Source organism: Acanthochromis polyacanthus, chromosome 4, assembly GCF_021347895.1.
Source record: "Acanthochromis polyacanthus isolate Apoly-LR-REF ecotype Palm Island chromosome 4, KAUST_Apoly_ChrSc, whole genome shotgun sequence".
Lineage (NCBI taxonomy): Eukaryota > Metazoa > Chordata > Actinopteri > Pomacentridae > Acanthochromis > Acanthochromis polyacanthus.
Window position 1 is genome coordinate 38,450,418 of NC_067116.1, and position 21,856 is coordinate 38,472,273.

The 21,856-nt window shown below is 41.0% G+C and overlaps 1 protein-coding gene across 1 annotated transcript; it reads left to right on the forward strand.

Annotated features, from left to right (window-relative positions):
• The first annotated feature begins 12,036 nt into the window (after positions 1-12,036).
• fstl3 (follistatin-like 3 (secreted glycoprotein)) lies at positions 12,037-16,991 on the forward strand. The gene is made up of 5 exons (XM_022191748.2): positions 12,037-12,784; positions 13,108-13,293; positions 15,084-15,299; positions 15,387-15,614; positions 15,700-16,991. Exons 1-5 carry the CDS (start codon positions 12,715-12,717, stop codon positions 15,744-15,746), a joined length of 747 nt encoding a protein of 248 aa, XP_022047440.2. The 5' UTR covers positions 12,037-12,714; the 3' UTR covers positions 15,747-16,991.
• Positions 16,992-21,856: the final 4,865 nt, after the last annotated feature.

A 21,856-nucleotide genomic window follows, 5' to 3' on the forward strand; every position in this document is an offset into this window, starting at 1 on the left:
CACTAGGATTGTAACTGATCACCTCTTTTTACATCCTGCCACAAATTCTGAATTAGCCTGACTTATCTCTGACTCACCCACTCCAGATCATTTAGCTTGTTGTCTTTGAATCAGTTCATTTTCTGCTCTGGCTGTTTGTTTTGGCTCGTACTGCTAAGAAACAAATTTTCTCCCAAATTGTAGTTCTCTAGCAGACTGCATCAGGTTGTCCTCCAGGATAGGAGTTGCATTCATTTGATCCTCTAAGCCTTCCAAAGCCTGCTACAGAGAAGCATCTCCATATCATGATGATGCCACCACCATGCTTCACATCATGATGCTGCCACCACCATGCTTCACTGTGGTAATAGTAAGTTTGTGATGATGTACATTGTTTGGTGTCTACTAAGTATAGCATCTAGTATAATGGCCACAAAGCTCAATTTTGGTCAAAGAACCTTCTTCCAGTTGACTTCAGAGTCTCTCACATGCATATTTGAACTCTGGGCAAGATCTGTTATGCACTTTTTTAACAGTGACCTTTCCTTTGACACTCTCCATAAAGCTTTGACTGGTGAAGAACAGACAACAGTTGCTATATTCACAATCTCTCCCATCTCACCCGCTGAAGCTTGTAACTCTTTCAGAGCAGTCACAGTTGTCTCAGTGGCCTTCCTCACTCATCTTTTTTTGTTCGGTCACTCAGTTTTAGAGGACGGCCTGCTGTTGGAAGACTTACGCAAGTGCCATGTAACTTCCATTTCTTAATTATGGATTTATCTGCACTCTAAGGGGTATTGTATGACTTATGCTTTTCAATAACCTTTTCACAAAGCTGTAAAGGCCAATATATCTTCTAATGGCCTCTCCTTTTTTTCCTCTCAATAGTCCATTTTCACTGTTAACGCCTTGCCTCTTACATATTTCAAGCATATCGCGTTTGGATTTAAAAAAGTGTTGCAAGTGTATGTGAAGAGAAACAGTTATCAACTCTTTTTCTATATTTAATATTACATGCTATCATGATCAAAATACAGTGCATCCGGAAAGTATTCACAGCGCGTTACCTTTTCCACATTTTGTTATGTTACAGTCTTATACCAAATCGGATTCAATTCATTTTTTCCCTTAAAATTCTACACACAACACCCCATAATGACAACATGAAAAAAGTTTTTTTGAGATTCTTGAAAATTTATTAAAAATAAAAAACTAAGAGACCACATGTACATAAGTATTCACAGCCTTTGCTTAATACTTTGTTGATGCACCTTTGGCAGCAATTACAGCCTCAAGTCTTTTTGAATATGATGCCACAAGCTTGGCACACCTATCTTTGGGCAGTTTTGCCCATTCCTCTTTGCAACACCTCTCAAGCTCCATCAAGTTGGATGGGGAGCGCCGGTGCACAGCCATTTTCAGATCTCTCCAGAGATGCTCAATTGGATTCAAGTCCGGGCTCTGGCTGGGCCACTCAAGGACATTCACAGAGTTGTCCTGAAGCCACTTCTTTGCTATCTTGGCTGTGTGCTTAGGGTCGTTGTCCTGCTGAAAGATGAACCGCCGCCCCAGTTTGAGGTCAAGAGCGCTCTGGAGCAGGTTTTCATCCAGGATGTCTCTGTACATTGCTGCATTCATCTTCCCCTCTATCTTGACTAGTTTCCCAGTTCCTGCTGCTGAAAAACATCCCCACAGCATGATGCTACCGCCACCATGCTTCACTGTAGGGATGGTATTGGCCTGGTGATGAGCAGTGCCTGGTTTCCTCCAAACAAAACGCCTAGCATTCACACCAAAGAGTTCAATCTTTGTCTCATCAGACCAGAGAATTTTTTTGCTGATGGTCTGAGAGTCCTTCAGGTGCCTTTTGGCAAACTCCAGGCGGGCTGCCATGTGCCTTTTACTAAGAAGTGGCTTCCGTCTGGCCACTCTACCAAACAGGCCTGATTTGTGGATTGCTGCAGAGATGGTTGTCCTTCTGGAAGGTTCTCCTCTCTCCACAGAGGAACGCTGGAGCTCTGACAAAGTGACCATGGGGTTCTTAGTCACCTCTCTGACTAAGGCCCTTCTCCCCCGATTGCTCAGTTTAGATGGCCGGCCGGCTCTAGGAAGAGTCCTGGTGGTTCCAAATGTCTTCCATTTACGGATGATGGAGGCCACCGTGCTCATTGGGACCTTCAAAGCAGCAGAAATTTTTCTGTACCCTTCCCCAGACTTGTGCCTCGTCACAATCCTGTTTCGGAGGTCTACAGACAATTCCTTTGACTTCATGCTTGGTTTATGCTCTGACATGCACTGCCAACTGTGGAACCTTATATAGACAGGTGTGTGCCTTTCCAAATCATGTCCAATCAACTGAATTTGCCACAGGTGGACTCCAATTAAGCAGTAGAAGCGTCTCAAGGATGATCAGTGGAAACAGGATGCACATGAGCTCAATTTAGAGCTTCATGGCAAAGGCTGTGAATACTTATGTACATGTAATTTCTTTGTTTTTTATTTTTAATAAATTTGCAAGACTCTTAAAAAAACTTTTTTCATTTTGTCATTATGGGGTGTTATGTGTAGAATTTTAAGGGAAAAAAAATAATTGAATCCGATTTGGAATAAGGCTGTAACATAACAAAATGTGGAAAAAGTGAAACGCTGTGAATACTTTCTGGATGCACTGTATATCATTTTAATTAAGCTTTGTATATATTTTCTAATTAGACTGTGCTACTTTTGGCTTGTCCTTTCAATACTATTGTAATTTGTAGTGTCAGCAACGTTTTCCGGTGGAGACTTTTTGGAACTATATTTGTTTTTATATCCGACAGACACTTTTTAAAGCCGGATATGGAAGATATTGGATTTTTAAAGCAGGTAATTCTACAGATACATGAGAGTTTAAAATATTGTGATACCCATATGTTGTGTGGTATTCATTTTAAAGCACTTAAAAATAAAAAAGTGCTAATGTTTAGCATGTTTACAGTCAGTATTTCAATATAGCATTTAGCAAGCAAACATTTGCTAATTAACAATAAATACAAATTTCCCTTTGATGGGAATATGGGTAGCTTGCAGATTTTTGGACATAAATAAAGCTGTGGACACATTTCAAATGCAACTTCATGGTGGTTAAAGAAAAGAATAATAATAGAAGAAAACATTATCAAAGTTACGAAGATCCATCTCTGAGGATCAGGAGTTTCATTACAACTTTTAGAGCAATCAGTAATGCTGATGTTAAGGTAGTGTTTTTCAGTGGTTGAGGGAAAACCTTGACCAGCTTTCGTGAAGGGAGGAAATCACCGAAGTAATTAAGGTTTACCCTCTGAGGATCCTGAACGTGTGTAATATATTGTGACTTCTCATTACTTAGCTGTTGAGACATTTCAGTCTGGACTGAGAAAAACTTATCTGATTGACAAACTATGGTACCATATCTACACTACAAAACAATATGTTTTGCATTATAGTACTGCAATTTTTTTGTTATTTACTAGCGGACCCACACACCTGTATCAACAGTAACCTGTTAGGAGCTGTGTGGGTTCTATCCCCAATATACAGCAGCAGTTTTAGAATTTTTCTTAACCCAGTGATTCCACACAGGGTCCTGATCACAGACCTTAGAATGATTGTTGTACGGGCCTCATGTAAATGCTACTAAAAGTGCTGTTGAATATCAATTACACTGGAATTCCCTCTGATCGCAGCACAACCCTGAAGGCTTGCATCTGTACCCCAGTGAATGTATTCCACTTTAAGGTGCTTCTGCTGCCAGTCATTAATACTGCATAGACTCCAGCATGGTGCCTCCACTCATGACATTCATATTTACACTGAGTGGGGTAATTAATTCCAAAGACCCATCTGCCCTTTTGCTTGTTTAAATATTTATACAGCAGTCAGTCGTTTCTTCAGTTACCATTTATTCCCATCCACTCTGCCTGGTTCTATTAAAACAACAAAAAAAAGTGCTCCCATATATGGCAAACAAATTGATTTAATTCTCTGGAATAATTCATTGTTGTTGACGACCGGAGAAGTAGGCAAAGGAAGCTCATCGATCAGCTTGTCAGGCATTGCTCTGCAACCGAAAACCAGCTGCAAATATCAAGAGCTGTAAAAAAATAAGATTGTATTTGCAGTGACAGTGACCGGCAGCGATATCAGCGCGAGCACACTTGACTCATGGATGTGTTTGTTTTCAGAACTGATTTATTTCCAGACTGAATGCAGTGAATCAAACTTTCAGAGCTGTCATGTGTCACAGCGAATTTTGAAAGTGAGAATCAAAACTTTCCCTCCTCTGTTTGATTTTATTTATCTGTTTCTGACAGCTTTCAGCGCAACAGCGGCAACAGATGCACTTCTGTTGCCATGGTAACTGCTGCCAGTGTGAGCATCAGCTCTTGTGCATTCAATAGTCCTTAAAGGGCTAGTTCACAGAAACAGGATGGGATGTCGGAAAATGAATAAGAGGGGTGATTTCTTTTGATTTAATTTGACAGCAAATATGAATACAAAGCTTCAAGTCACCTGCTGATGATCCCTTGCAGTGTCTGAAACTTTTCATGCATGGATATTGTTTAGCTTTGCTTATTTCTTGCAAGCTGTTTGTCAGTGTTTTACGTGTATGTATGCAAATAATGTTTTTTTTTTACACTATCTAACATGTATTCATTTCAGATTTTCTGTGTTTGAACTACTGGATCCTGCACACTCTTACTCATTCTGCATGTTGTCATCCGAGTAGTGCTTCACTGTCCTGCCAGTAAATCCATTCACAAACACAATGATGAAAGGCTCAAAGAAAATAAGCTTCATTTCAACACAATACAGGCTACAAACAAAAGCCTGTACACACACACACACACACACATACACACACATATCTGCTGAAGGTGTTATTGCATTTTGTCTAAAATGTCATCGGTGCTTCATTTTTTTGAGCACTGTTTCTCAGGTATGCGGGACTGTGATTGAAATTGCTGCTTCGGAGGCAAACAGGAGAATGATTACTTACTTATGCTGTGTGATGTGTTGTATCAAGAACCTGTCTGCCAGGTCTCGTAGGAGGAGTGGAAAGGGGATCTTGTTTCGGTGTAATTTCGGGATAAACAACAAACGTGTTTTTTTTTTCTGACGTTTTCCACCGCATGCAGTAGTGGTGTTTACCAGTATTCAGCATGCACAAAGGTAACATTTGTGTCTTTGTATACTAGCCTGTTATCATATTTTCTATTACAGCAGCTGCACACTTAAGTTGGAAATGTACTGCATAATGCACTGACATACATCTGTAAAATTATACATGATAGAGGAGTTTGATTGTGATTCATATCCAGGTTGCACCACATCAGGGACATTGCTGGACTATATTCACAACTAGAATTAAAACACACACAATCTTGATATATATATATATATATATATATATATATATATATATATATATATATATATATATATATATATACATATATATATATATATATATATACATATATATATATATATATATTGAAATCTCACTCCCTGCATTGTTTCTGGCCAGCTCCAAATGTGACTATTGACACCTGATTGATCACCCTGGACTGATTAGAAAGGAAGGTGTTAGAAATGCCAAAGAGATAAAGTGAGCATGTCTACTGTTGAAGCTTCAGTCAAACAGGCATTTTTTACTCTGCTTTCCTAATGGTCCCAAAGAGGATGTGAATTTTGTGGTTTAAAGAGAACCAAACTGGTTACAATTTAACTCTCATCAATAACTGAAAAACACCTCATAGGATGGCAGAATCCCATATCCTTCAGTTATGTCATCAACTCTATGTTTCACTTTTGCAAGCAGTTTGAAAAATCATATAACAGTTCTAATGATGCTCGGATACTTATCTTTTTTCACAGTGTTGATTCAAAGCAAAAGTTTGGTTTGTTGCTCAGCAAATGTCATGAAGCATCTTTTCATCAATGCTGGGGGAAAAAAAGCAGCTCTATTTGTGGTTTCCAGCTTTCTTTTCTGATACACTTTCTATGTTTGTTATGCATTACCGTGACTTTTGAGACTTTTCTCCCTTTGCCACATTATGTAATTTTGCACCAGGAGAACAGGAAGAGACCACAGTAAATGTAGCGTCTGCCTACAGTAAGTGAGTCATATGGAGTTGAATACCAATTAGCAGTGCGTAATGTGGCGGCTTTAAATCAGGTCTGACAAACTCTGTTTGTATGAGTGAGCTCTCAACAGCATAAGGCAACTTGAAGTGTAAAGACAGCAGATGGTTTGCTGGCACATCAGTTCCAATCACAAGACGCGTAGAGTATGTAGACCAATATGGATGCGGTGTAGCTGTGATCAGGACACTTGTCAAATGCAAAAATTGACGTTAAATAGAACTATTTGAATAAATTTATCAAATATCGCTTGAAATCTTATTATTGTTAGATTTTCCTCAAGATAAACGAGACAGCAGAGTTGGGTGATGTGATGTAAAATAATCAAATTGATTCTTTGAGCTGTGGTCTAGCATTTAATTACATTTAGTTTTGCATCACAGTGAATGATAAACCAAACGCACAATTCAGAAAGTTCAGTTATAAAAAAATGATAACAGTCGCTGTTAAAGGATTCAGCTGCAAATCATTTCAAAAATAGATCTTAACATGAGTATAAGTTTCATTTTTGCTCATATCATTCTGATTCCCTGCAGTATCAAGGTCAGACATTTGGAGCTCTTTGTTCGCAGATTCCTCAGTCAGATGATCGTGTTTACTGTGCAAGCACTACCGACAATATGATCACTGGCAGGAATGTTCTTATGATGGAAATACTGTGGAAATTCTAATATGCTTGATATGCCCCAATAAATGCTTTAAACTTAAAGTGAATCTTTTTCCCAGAACACTTGAAAACACTGTGAAGGAAATCAAGAGCTAACATATTGCAATGAACATACCAAAACTATTGACTGAGGCCACGCAAGTTCCAGTAACCAACCATAAAAAAGCAAATTAGACACTTTCATCACACTGTTTGCCAGAAATTCAACACAGATTGTATTTGTTGTTCAATATTTTGGATATATTGGTGTTAATATACTGACTAAATTGTATCTTCACTATCAAGCTCATTTTCTATCAGATAAAGATAGAGGAAAATAAAACCCCACATCCAGGCCTGACTTCTCCCAAAAAGTGTGTTTTGTTATTATGAATCAGACTGTAATGTCTGGAGACACTGGGGATCGAATACCTGCTATTCAAGTGCAGCAAAAAAAAAAAAAAAAAAACAACACTGGGGAGCTTTTACCAGTTCTCATGAATACAGGATCATGTGGCGTCTACGGGGAGTCGAACACCAGGGAGCGTTTCTGCCCACTGGGGGGGAGAAACAGCGAGATCCGGAGCATCACAGAGCTGGAGCTAAACAACCGCCACTCCGACACAGAGGGAGACCCTGAGTCACGACTACTGCACCGAGTGTCCTGCTCCGGTTGCAAAGTGGGAGGACAAAAAGAGAACGGAAAAGGGTGACATAGGGGCAGAGAAAGGGGGAGGAAGAGGGGAGGATGGAGAAAGGGGAAGAGGAAGGGAGAGAGTGCTGTTTATATGAGCAGCGCGTGCACCAACATTAACCTTCCCCATTAATGAACCGCTGGAGGGGACTTCACATGGGCAAACACAGGAAGGAAGCGAGGAAGGAGAGGGCAGGAGGGGTGGGGCAGTGGAGGAGGGAGGGGGGTGGGGGAGTTGTGTGTTGCACATGGGGACAGAGGAGGGTGATTCTATCCGGCCTCGTCACTTTTCCTGCCCTCATTGCCGGTTCAATCAGTAACACACATTAGGAGTAAATTGAGTGGATAGATGATGCAGCTGCTTTCAGCCAGTCTGGGGCAGACGGAGCAATTACCACCGCTGGGCCCCGTTTAGCTGCGTGACGTACACAACAGCAGCACTGTGGCTTCACACAGGACGTACGGAAAAGGGCTGGGTGTATCTCTGTATTCTCAACTGACCTGTTGTCTGTAATGGAAAGAAAGAAAACAATCTTTCATGTTCGGCATGTACACACAGATTTCATATTTGCAGTCATTCATGAGGGCAAGTTCTGCCACATTTTGCGAAGAAAAATGTTCAATTTAAAGATCAAGAAACGACCGACCAACGTAAAATGTAAGTCAAAACATGAAAATGTCAGCATTCAGGAAGAGAACTAGTCTCTTAAAGTGACTTGACAGCTAAAAAAAAAAAAAAAAAAAAACGTGGCTTAAGCTCAAGGTCTAAAGGTCAGTTTGTGACCAGTTCAGCTCCTGATGTTGAAATGTCAGCTGCCGTACCTCAGGGCATCACCAACATCATGTATCAAGGAGATGACATATGTTTCTGGGTAAGAACAGACTGCTCTAATGCACCCAAATTGAAGCCTAATGCCCTTTTTATGAAGTGAGGATGTAAGGTGACTTAGGTAGGCTGCTAGAAACATCCATCCATCCATCCATTCTCTATACACCGCTTTATCCTCATTAGGGTCGTGGGGGGTGCTGGAGCCTATCCCAGCTGACTTGAGCGAAGGCAGGGGACACCCTGGACAGGTCGCCGGTCTGCATATACAGACAGACAATCACACCTACGGGCAATTTAGAGTCATCAATTAACCTCAGCATATTTTTGGACTGTGGGAGGAAGCCGGAGTACCCGGAGAAAACCCACGCATGTACAGGGAGAACATGCAAACTCCATGCAGAAAGATCCCAGGCCCATCCCGGGATTCGAACCGGGATCTTCTTGCTGCAAGGCGAAAGTGCTAACCACTACGCCGCTGTGCAGCCCCTGCTAGAAACAGTCAGAGCAAAAGATGGAAGTTTGAGACGCATGTGCAGGTCGCCCTCATCTGGTTGTTGTTGTCAGTTGCAGCTGGAGAGCACTGACACAAAAGGCCCAGTTGTTCAAAAATGGGTTCGATCCTCGGCCCGTCGTCCTCATGTTGAGGTGTCCTTGAGCAAGACACCTAACCCCTAATTGCTCCTGGTGGGTCGTGGTTAGCGCCTTGCATGGCAGCTTCCGCCATCAGTGTGTGAATGTGTGTGAATGGGTGAATGTCACGTATCATGTAAAGCGCTTTGGATAAAAGCGCTATATAAATACAACCATTTACCATTTATCAAAACGTTTTATCTGGTTTTTGGATATGTAGCCACTTGATTTGGACTGGGCCACTGTGATCTAGATAGAAACTTCTAACATATCTGGATTGCGAGTGTTCCAAATGTGATTCCATAGCACAGTATTGGCTACCAGCTCTGTAAGGAACAACAGCTAGAACAACCAGCATGGAGTCCCTTTGAGTGTTTTAATTTCAGGACACAGAAAACACTACAACAAAATGATGAAAAGCATCTTTTAAACAGTCAGACATTTTAATCTGACCAGCACCATACAAGTATGAACAACCTAAGACACATTATTCACTAATACAAATGTGAATATTTTGAACATGTGTTTTAGACCATAAAAGGCCTAAATGTCCAAAAGTTAACAAAATAATTCAAGGAAGTTTACAGTTGCAGTCACTAAAGATTATCATTGTAATTAATATACAGTGATAAATGTTACAAAACATGTTATTTAAATTTGTTTGATATTTAAAGCTGTTTGAGCTGCTAGGGGATTATTTTACAGAAATAAAATCACTTTTTTAAACTTAAATTCTAGCCCAAAAACTAAGATGAGTTTACATGATCTCCACTGATTTCAGAATGCTTTTGAACAACCTTTTTTTCCAAGATTTGATCTAATTTCAGGGCCAACATCTGATCAAATTACTCCTAAAATTAAACTGCAATACAGTAATCAATGCAGCTAATTTTAATTTAGTGACAGCTAAAGTTACATTGTGTTTGGTACTGAATACAGTTAATGTTACAAGATAAAAATTACAGTTGAAAAGTCAGCAGAATATTTTTTTTGCGAGTTGAAACCAACCCTAAGTAAATTAGGTAAATAAGTCATACCTGTGACTAAATATGTTGTGCCATTGTACAATCACTGTGATCAGTTGTAACGCACAATGCACACAAATAAATGTTAAATTGAGTCATAGTGTTGTTGAAATTGTACTTACTTTAATCTGTTTGTTTTTAATATAATTTTTAAAAAGACAGTTCATTACATATAAAGATTTTTCTAATATACTTGTTCTCCTTTGCACTAAAACGCCAGAAAAATTTAGACTTATTGTTACTTCTCATAATTATGCTATAAGTTTACTGGTCCGGCCCCTTTGAGATCAAATGAGGCCGTATGGGGCCCCTGGACCAAAATGAGTTTGACACCCCTGCTCTATTAGATTGGGATCTATGGAGTTTGGAGGCTGGGTCAATGCCTTTGGGTCTTTTCTGTGTTCTTTAAGCTGTTCCTGAGGAGTTTTGTGATATGGTGGGATGCCTTACCCTACTGGGAGAGGCCATTGCTGTTAGGTAGTGCTGCTCCCACAGGAGGGTGCACTTGAACTGCAACAATGTGGGCGGTGTGTTCCAAAACAACATCTACATACATGCCAAGGCAGCGGGTTTCCCAGTAGAGTGATTGCATTGCAACAAGACGGTCAGTGTTGTTCACCTCACCCATAAATGGTTTAATGTAATGGGTGATGGGTGTGTAATGCTAGGTCTGTAGCACTCCTTTAAAGGACTGTATGTATTATGTATATATGTACCAGCCTCCTCCACCAGATGGCAGTGATGTTTTTGCCTTCTCTGTGTGGTAACGGACTCATGTACAGTACGACACTGAGCCCCACACCTGCCCTGTCATGGGATGCACTCACTCTATTCCACATTATACACAGTCCACAGTGCGTTTCTCCAATTTCATGCCACCCCTCAGATGTGCAACCACATGAAACAGACCAGTATTCCTCAAAGATCGGACACAGTAAGCTGCACCTTAATAAAGATCATACATAAGTGGGTGCTCCAGAGTCCCCGCCATGCTGTATTCATTTGCATGGCTCGGCGATGATGATCCAAACCATATGAGGAGCTGAGTGGATCTGCAGAGAGTCAGTGTGGAGGCAGGCCACCCACAGCCATCACTCAGTGCTCTCTTTTTCGTCTTTCCTCCCCTCCTAGGTCAGGCAGCATTCCTTCGTTGCCCTTGGGGATCTCCGCGGAAGAAGCCAACATCATTCACATAGATGCTAAAGCATATGCTACCTTCATTTCCCCCCCCCACCAGTGATCAAACGGGAACATTTAGAAGAAGAAAGAAGGGGGAAAAAAGCTGTGACAGACAGATGGGCACATAACTTTGTCATTAGTGCATACCTCTCAGTGTCAGGGGTGAATGAGTGCAGGAAGAGAGACGAGCAGCGCAGATGTTCTGATCCAGCACAGATTAGCCTCTAGTCACCTCCAGTGTTGCATTATTTGAAGACTGGGTGGTGCTGAACAAACACGTCTGTCCCGACAGCTGACAGATACTGTATTTTTACCCACGGTATTTTTTTTTCAGTGTGTGTTCAGTCTGTGGCTGTCTGTGTCTGATCACAGCAGCTAACAACGAGGGGGCAGATGTGAGTGTTTCTTGATAAGCTCCAACATAGTTTTGTTTATTGAACTTGATCTATTGCTCAAGGGCAGACCACCTTCACTCCCTCTCCTCCCTGTCATCTCTTTAGGCATTATTCTAACCGCAGCTGTAGAGTAAAACATTCATTGATAAACCCAGACAGTCAACAAAAGGCAGTCTGACGGGCAAATGAGCCCATTTATTGAAGTTTTCAGTATACATACTAATATATGTATATATATATGTATTTGGGCACTTCATTGTTGTGTAATTTATCATAATATTTAAAAGAATCATTTAAGATGAACCTTAAAGAGGTGGTGCTTTTCCTTCGCTACTGCAAAGAAGCACAATTGAGCTTAACTACTCGATCATGTTCTTTAAAAGAGTATTTTTTAACACAATAATGAAATAATGAATATGTATGTCATCTCTATAGAATCATCTCTATAGAATTCCTTTTCCACCCCCCCCCCCACCCACCCCCACACACACACACACACACACACACACACACACACATAGAATTATAGAAAGAAAACAGTCCAGCAGTATATGCTTTGTAAGAAGATCTCAGAGTTAGGGAGCATTAAAGATTAGACATTTCAGAATAAAACACCCAACAGGCAAGTAAATATCACATTCAGAGGCTACTATTAAACAAGGTATTTAAAAAAAAAATCTCAATCTGGAATTTTTTTTTTTTTTAAAAGTCTACTGTCTGAGTAAAATCTGAAAAGTTTAATTTAAAAAAAAGCCTTTTCAAGAAAAAAAGTCAGTGTTTTCCAGGACTTAATTAGCCTTTAATTAATCTACTATGGTGTGAAAACGTTTTGTGAGGTCATATAAGTGCCCAGTGTCTGGCGCTGGAGGGCATGGATCATTTCCCGACTCTGGAAATTGAGTCAGAGTCAAACTGTGTCCTGCCCTGGCTTATTACTGGCTGAGAGGATCGCCCATCCCAGCAGCATAATTCCATCTGGGCTAAATATTTATACAGAGGGGGAACGACATCACTTATCCACAACACATTCATTCACATAAGGGAGAGCTACTTGCAGAGTTGAGTTAGAGTGAGACGCCGTGTTTGGAACATCACTTCTCCTTGTAGAGATTTACTTAGACAACCGTCTGGGAGAAAAAATAACAGGTTTTTATACTAATTCAGAATACACAATGAGCCCTTTGATTTCTGTTTTGGGGGTGATTCTCTTTTTCTATCAGATTGGGAGGAATCCTGCCAGTGGTGAGTGAACTTTTTTTGTGGATGAGATGCTTTTCATGTCCTACATTTACTGTAAATCAATCTTCTGAAAAAGTATTGTATATTTCTGTTTTAAATTAATATATACAAGACAAATTTCCTGCTATTTGTCTATTAGTGAAGTAGAAATTATATACAAAGAAAACCTGCTACAACAAAAGACACAGCTTTATGTGGGGATTCTACTTTAAAAATTGCTTTAATATGAGCCGTTAATCTTAAAGTCTAACTGACAATCAATCAAAATGCCAGAATATACTTTCTATATTAGTTTCCATGTGTTTAAATGAACTTCTGTCCTCCAGCCGGGATGTGCTGGCTGCAGCAGAGTCAGGAACAGCGCTGCGACATGGTGCTGATGAGAGGGGTGACCAGGGAGGAGTGCTGTGCCGGGGGCCGCCTGGACACCGCGTGGTCCAACACCAGCCTGCCCATGAATGAGGTCAGCCTGCTGGGCTTCCTTGGAATCGTCTCCTGTAAACCGTGCAAAGGTAAACAACCAAAGAGAAAAAGTAATGAGATAAATCTGCCAAGAAGAAGTTACCATATGCTGCTTTGATTAATCACTGCAGGACACCTTATTAGTCAAAGCTAAATGCCAAACTAAACCACTTTAAAGCTACATTCAAATTCCTAACAGTCACATTCGGATTAAACAGTATAAAAAATGTTTTACTGGACTCATGCTGCTACTGTCGGGTGGTTGTTTTGTGGTGAGCACTAACATTTTCAGTAACTGTTTAGATTTAATTTACTGACGTAAAACTGACGAACTTTCAAATATCACAGCCGTAATTGATAAATTGGCTATTCCATTACACAATATAACCCCTGGCATCTCTCAGAGAGTTAGTGAAAGTTCAGTTAAAACACGTCATTTGTGAATCATGACATTTAAACAATGAGTTCCCGATGCAGCTTTCTAACAAATAGCAGACGTGGATCAAGGAGCGGCGATCCGCATAACTCCAGCTGTCCTGAGAAACGTCCTCCTCCTGGAATCTGTGCAAGGTTCATTCAGGTTCACTCGCAGATAAAGTCTGTTTTCATAAGCTGCTCCTGCATGATGTGATCAATCTGATGGTAAATTCCAGCAAAAATACCAACTACTAGCAGTTTTCTAAAAACACGCCCAGCCTCAACTTTGGCTTTTTCTGGCTTATCATGACGAGATGTGGGTTGTAGTTTGATTAACCTGAGATAAGTGGGCAGTTAAAAGTAGCACACAGCTTTGTTAAAGTCACTCTTGCATAAAGCCAAACAACTGTATTTCATTGCAAATGAATCAGAACCTTCCCTCCCTTCATTATGTGTTGAATTTTTCCAAAGCTAGTTAAAAAGAAGCTGTTTGCTTTCACAAGCAAAACAAGAAAATACATTCCTGCTGTCTGGAATAAATGCCTGCCACATGCACAGATGCCTGGGAATCATAATGTGTCTTCATCATGTGGAATTCCGTAGGAGGAAAAACATTGGTATTACTAATGCCACATTAATTGAAAGACACCAACATCCTCACCAGACTGCAGCTTGTATTCAAAGATCCCCTTATTGTGATAAACAGAGGAGATAGAGAGACAATGCATGCACTGCAAGAAGCAAAAATAAGAGATGAGAATCAAGCAAAAACAGAGCAGTGGAGTAAGAGAACAAAAACACAGGATATTGAAGTGGTGGCAGACGCAGGAAATCAGTTCCCGATTGTTTATTGAATCCTCAGGACTGTGACCAGGCATCATCTCCGCAGACTCAAAAAAGGGTCCTGGGAAGAAACCTGTGAGCACTGTCCTGTGTTGACTCTGCACTGTGTAAGGTTACAGTTCCCCCTGTGCTTTGACATTATGGGGTGTCAGAAGAGCCCAGGGCTTCCTCATTTCTCATCCAGTAAACTTCTCCGACAGCTATTTGAACTCCATCTACCTCCTCCGTTCCCCCTGCAGGAGCTCAGCCCAGTCTGAGTGCAGCCGTACACATAGATGTGTTATGAAACACGCCAGCCTCACATTCCACCCGGCGAGACACCTCTGTGTGTAACGGTCAATAAAGAGGTGTGATTATTGTAAATATTGTGCAAGGTGAAAATTGTGTTATGGTCTGGGAAAACCCCAAGATTTCAGGCTTGTTTTGTGTGAAAATGCCTGCGAAATCACCTGATGTCTGCAGACTTGTTAATACAGTAACTGACACTGACACACACTGAAGCTACTCGCTGTGCTTTTGTGTGTTTGCATGTGTTTACATGTGTGTGTGTGTGTGTGTGTGTGTGTGTGCGTGCGCGCAGAGACATGTGAAGGAGTCAAATGCAGCCCCGGGAAGGTTTGCAAGATGAAGACGGGAAGGCCCCAGTGTGTGTGCTCTCCAGACTGCTCTCACATTTCCCGGAAGCATGCTGTGTGCGGCAGCGATGGGAAGTCATATAAGGATGAGTGCACTCTGCTCATGGCCCGCTGTATGGGACATCCGGACCTGGAGGTCATGTACCAGGGAGAGTGCAAGAGTAAGCAAGATTCATCTCATCTGTGCAAGCTGAGCTGTCCTGCACAAAAGCAAATCAGTCTGAATGCATTCTTCGTGCCTTTTGCAGAGTCGTGCTCCAGCGTGGTTTGTCCAGGAACTCACACCTGCGTGACTGACCAGACCAACAGCGCCCACTGCGTCATGTGCCGCACCACGCCTTGCCCGATACCCATGCCATCTGAGCAGCCCATCTGTGGCAACGACAATGTGACCTATCCAAGTGCCTGCCACCTCCGCCGGGCCACCTGCTTCCTCGGACGCTCCATAGGAGTCCGCTACTATGGCCACTGCAACAGTAAGTACACACCTATCACTTCTCTTTACTCATTTCCAACATTACTGGTACAATCATGTCAATTTAAGCTCCTTTATTCATCTAGATCCACCTCGGAAAGCCACCGAAGGCAGCGAGGAAAACGCAGTGTAAATGGAGGATCCTTCACAGCCTTCTTGCCAGAAACATTTCACACCACTAGCTTCCCAACATGACCTCTTTTTTATTTGACAATCACTCCCCTTTGTACACAAAATGACGACACATTTGATATGAAATGATCTGTGATAACCTTGTGTTAAATTGGGAAGTGGAAGCAGTTGAATGGAAATTTACCTATGAGCTCTTTGGGAGATGTGTGCATATTGTAAATAGAATACCAGTACTATTTATTGGAGAAGGTAGCAAGCTCTATTTATGTTTTTATCCCAGTAACAACTTTATATACCCTTGGGAAAGCTGATGCAAAAAAAGAAAAAGAAATGTATTTATTGTGTTTTTTGTTGTTGTTGTTCATTGTGTATGTACAATAGCCATCACTGGTATTGGCTTTTCACAGCTTTCTGGAGTTCTACATTCTTCATTCCCCTCAAGCTGATGGAAAGCAATCCTAATTTGTTTGGAAAGCTGATTCCAGTTTATAGTCTGCCAATGTGGTTTCAATTCACCACAAAAACAAGAACAAGACAGCTATAGTCTACTGTACATACTCGAGCTTTATTTGGGGTGGTGAGGAAGGGTTTCAACCTAATCAGACCTATATAGTCTCTCTCCCTCACTCTACCCCCCTACACATGTTTACTCTGGATCCCGATCCAAACTCTTGGCCACCCGCTGATCACCAAAATTAACAGTTTGATGTGTCTGTAGGAGTCTGTTGGTACAACCCCAAGCACTCTACAATACCTCCTCTGTTGAAGGTTTGGCTTTGTTTTGTAAATGCATTTTTGTAGCTCTTGCTAGTTGGTTTGATGCTGTTTTGCTTTGATTGGATTGGATCTTTTTTTTTTTTATACCGGAAAGACAAATGTAATTAGCACCGCCTGACTTTAAGGAAAATTAAATTTGTCTGGGAATGGTTCGTCATTTGGACCAATTGAACATACATGATTATATTGCCATCAGAACGGAGACAATCTGCTGTTGACGCTGGTAAACCTGCACACAGACGGATTTCAAACGGTCAAGTGATCCAATTAAATCCTCTAAACTCGAAGCAGATGTCTGAATACTTTAGTACCTTATATTGTCACATTTTAATGATTCTTCTGTAAATAACAGACTTGTGTGTACCTGCCTGTGTACCTACTGTGAAATTTGAATGATAAATGCATCAACATATTTTTGTATTTTTGTACTGCCACTTCAAAACAACATAAAGTTTAATATTTGTCACAACCTGTCTTCTTTCTTTTAGAATGAAACAGGAACATTCTTGATTCTTGGAAACAGATTGAGCTTTGCAATCTGCTTTCTCGATTATATCTCACCATTGGCGATTAAAAACAATACAACCAGTGCTCTGCAACGGAGAAACAGTCTCCGAGATGAGATTTATAATATTTTACATTTGGTAATCTATGTCAGAGTTCCAATTGCAGTCAGTTCCAACTAAATCTGACTTGCACCCTACACAGTTTTGCTCTCACATTGGGGTTTTGTGTGGTGGATCAGCCACCCAGATGCTGCCAGTCTGTGCGTGCAGTGGTTAGACCTCTTCTCCTGTTCGTGCAGCAGCTGAGTCGTCTCTACAAAAGACCTCTCAAGGCGGCAGGGAATCAAATCCAGGCTGGGCAGCTTTCCTCTCGCTGTCTCCTCAGGGATATCCCCCTGCTCTGAATTAAGGCGGGAAGGGTCAGGGGGACGAAGGGCGAAGGGGCAAAGGAATGAATATTTCGAAGTGCCAAGGCCTGGGTACTGACTCACTTTCCTGTGTAAAGTACCTCCCTTGTTTTTCTGTCTGTAGCTCTCCCTCCTCTGAATCCTGCACTCGGCCATGCAGCAGCATCTGGTTCAACTTTAGAGAGATGTTTATATTCCTGTCCAAGTACCCTTTTATTACACTGGGAATGGAATTAGATGTTTTGTTAGTTCGAACAGGACACATAACAATGCCACCGAGGGGCTGTTGCTGTGCCCACACATAAAACACACAGGAATGCCTTTTTTCAGAGATGGATCGTTGGAAGTTTGTGACTCACTGTGTACAAAATCACATGTGATTGATCGATCCAGAGAAATCAAAGAAGCTAGGCACCACGCAAACATACTGCCCAGACTTTGTCATCAGGCATGTAGACATCACATCGGTATTCTCTGAGTTTTAGAAGTTATTGGATGAATATTCCAAATATTATACCTTTACCTGTTTCTTCACAACATGTGCTATGTAGAATGTTTAAACCATTTATTCCTCATCTTTAAATTCTTGTGTGACCCGCACAATAAACTCACCAAACCAGAGTTCTGTGTCACAGTTTAAAGTATGGTGACCCCACAGGAATTTGCAATGAACACCAACTGGAATAAGGCATTTGCCACTCGTTATTTGCCACTCGTTGAGGTGTGCATTAGTCTTTTGTTTTTTTTTGTTTTTTTCTGAATAAACACACAAAAATAAGGTTGAGTCAGCACTTTTGGTACATGTGTCTGGACAAACCATCCCGATAGGTACATGTTGTTCAAGACAAACAAAAATCCCATTTGCTGTTGTCATTATGACTGTGTAATATATTCACCAGGAACAACCTGTATATCATTTTTTACTCACACAGCCCTCTGACGGATGTCGGATATGATGCGCCTCTGTCACACCAGGGGTGGTAATGACATGACCACAGCCTAAACCTATGAGCCATTTCAGAGCTATTCTAATTACACTCAACAAGAGACCTCAGGAATTATCTGCCCACTTTGCTCCATATTTCATTCTCTTTTTTTCACATCTTACGGTTTGTGGTGTGTCCAGAAAGGTGTCAGGCTCCCTTCCACTGCAGCGTCGCTCCATGTGAGTGAGTGTGTGGGTGTGATTATGGCTTGCATCCCTCCTGTTGGAGCTCACCTGTTATGACCATAGGATCAGTCACACACATTACATCACAACCCCTGGCTGAGTTGTTTATATCCCGACAAACACATGGGGCCATAATGTGACGCCCACACTGACATTTCAGGGATGCGTAATCATCCCGCTCTGATATGTCGAGCCTCTTTCTCAACGACGTCCACATGGTATCATTTCCTCCAGCTTGCCATACTACTTCCAGTAAGTTAACAGCCAACATTTAGATCTGAAATGATGTTGTGATGAAACCGAGGCTCTGCGGAGTGTTTCGGAGACCACCCACTCTCTGGATCGCGCCACTGGATTGTAAACAGCTCCGTCCCACAGCTGAAACTAATAGATATCAGATCCATCACTCCATTAGAATCTATCTCCCTCAGACGTTATTTCTCAGAGCTGCTTTGTTAAATGGCATGTCTTTTTAATTTTCCACATGTGTGTAATATTTTACTTCTGACAATTCATCATTACACTGACACAACAGCCCACACTCCAGTCATATAGCTAGTACTGTTACAGATGATGTTTCATGCACTTCTCGGAAATACTTTTTTCAGCTTTCAATAATCTGAGGTAATACAGATTGTGTTTGGGGGAAATTACACAGACGGTCATTCAAACTGTCACCACAGATTACAACTCAATAAGGAGATTAAACCTGGTGAACAAGACAATGCCGAATACAGGAAGGAAAATCTTTGAAGTCTTATTACAAGTCTGGTCAGTTCGTGCTTTGAGAACCTCAGGGTGGATGTCAGGCAAAGGACAGTGTTCTTAAAAAGCTGCAAAACTATTGATTAATTCATCTGACAGAAGCATTGACAGCAAAGCTTTGCACTGAAATCAGCTCTCTTCGCAATCGCTTTAAGCAACAACTGAAATCCAAGCGAGCGTATTGCAAATCAACTGTGTTTTTCAGCATCAGATCATCAACAACAAATCAGCAGAGCTAGGAAGTTGTGTAAATGCTAATTATCCCTAATTATTCTTGGTGAGTTGTTTTACTTCCTCGTTGTGACCTCTGGGATGGCTTCTCCACAGACGCTGCGTGTGGTCCGGCCCATGTGTACCAAGGCTTAAGACGAGGAAAACGTACAGGAAGCACAACAAAATCAAATTCAAGGCTCTAAAAATATGTTAAACATGATTATAGAATAATAGTTGTTATCTGTGATGAATTTACTTCGTTGTGGTCGATAAATATTGTGGTAAAGTCTCCTAAGTGGGGCTTAAGTGTTTAGGCACATGTGTGCCTGGGACCATATATGAGATGATTGCCTCTCTGCCTTGGCTGCAACAAGGTCATTGAATTAACTCTGGTTTGAGTTTGCATTGAAATATCAAGCTGCACAATATGAAAGAAGTCAACGAAGTGTGATAATTGGGCTGCGCTTAGCTCCCAAACCTGACTTAAATTGAGTCCAATTGTGCAGTTTGAGGCTTGGAAGATCACCAGACCATGACCATAATTTCACATCAGCTTTTCAGGTGGCTCTCGCATGGAAACGAGACAAAAATACCTTATTTTTTATAAGCCTTGGCCTGATACCTACCTTGTTTATAATGGAAAGTTGGTTGGTCGTTGTGGAAAATTGCTCAGGCATTTAATTTGCTGTCATGCGTTACACAAATTCAGCAAAGATGAGCGTGGAAAAGTTGTCTTGGCCTGGATTTCGTGAGATTTTTTTGGCCTGCACATTATCAACAGCTTCTTTTAGTCAAAAAGCTACAATAGCTACAAGGACAAAGCTAATCAAATCATCTGTGAGAAGATCCTCTGCTTGTCAAAGTAGGCCAGTATACCACAAGTAAACACACTAGGCCCACATGGTGCCTCTTCCCAAAGACTACAGACATAGAAAGAGGGTCACTTGTAGATTAACTGACCTCATGTATACAGCCAGGAGGGTTGCATGGTGTGGACACCTGTGTTAGCAAACACTTGATAACTCACATAAGCTGTGCACAAAATATTCCAGTAACTTTCTGCACTCTGTACTGGATATCCACATCAGCATACAAACAGACATACATTTACCACATACCTAAGAATACACCACATGTCAAAAACAAAACATCAGCAACTCCAGTAGGGAATTTTCTACCTTCATGTGGGAGCGTGATTCGCCCTCAAGTGCTCATTTTGTTCTGTGAGTAATGGTTGGTTTGAATGTACTCACTGTAAATTATCACACTCAAGTCTTTGTCTATTCGGTAAATTTCAAAATGACAGCAGTCAGCGTAAATCATTTAAAAAGTCTAGTCTGAGCTGTGTTCTGAGCTAAGTGCAAAGGTTAACATTCAAACATGCTCACAATGACAAGGCCGACTTGCTGATGTTTAGCATGTACAATGGTTGACATGCTAACAGTGGCTAATTAACACAATACTAAGTGGTAGGTAGCATAAAAGTTGAGTAGAACTTATTTGTATTTTCAATGCATTTGGTAAGATATTACATAAGACTTGGAAAATGAAAGAGGCCACCAGTTCCAGAAGTGTTTTTTTCCAGTTTTTTTGGATTTTCACAGAAACATTGGACTCCCCCAGATAATGCAACAACTGCATAGTTTAATGTTGTAGCAACCCCTTTTAATCATTTCATTATAATCCTTTCAGCTTTGTTTCTGGGAAAACATCCCTTGTCTGCCATTTCGACATATCGGACGGGTCAAAATAGGACACAACCCATGAACCAGTTTTCAGAATTCCAACACAGACAGGCTACACCTTTTTAAAATCAAAGAACCAGACATCTCAGAACGCAACAGTTGATCAGGAATTGATGATTTAACCAAGAGATTTTTATGTTCCTCCAACACACCAGAAGTGCTCCAAGTGTGAGTCATCCTACATCTAGCACTCATATTGGGAAAAAAATAAATAAAATTGTGGCCGTATCAGGGAGAAGATCTTTTAATACATCCATGGAAAAACATGAGGAGGATGAGAGGGAATTTTATTTTCATAACTAAGAACTCCCAAAATAGCTCCTTGTACTTATTAATTCTTTTGACATGATGTCAGAAGTACATGTATTTCAAGCGATTAGCAACGTTATTAAAACTATTCGTGGGGGATTATGAATGTGTGTAGGTGATCACATTTATGACAATCCATCTGATAGTTTTTGAGACGATTTGTCAAAAGATGTTTTGGTCTGGATTAAAATAGTGCACTTTGCTATTCTTATTCCACA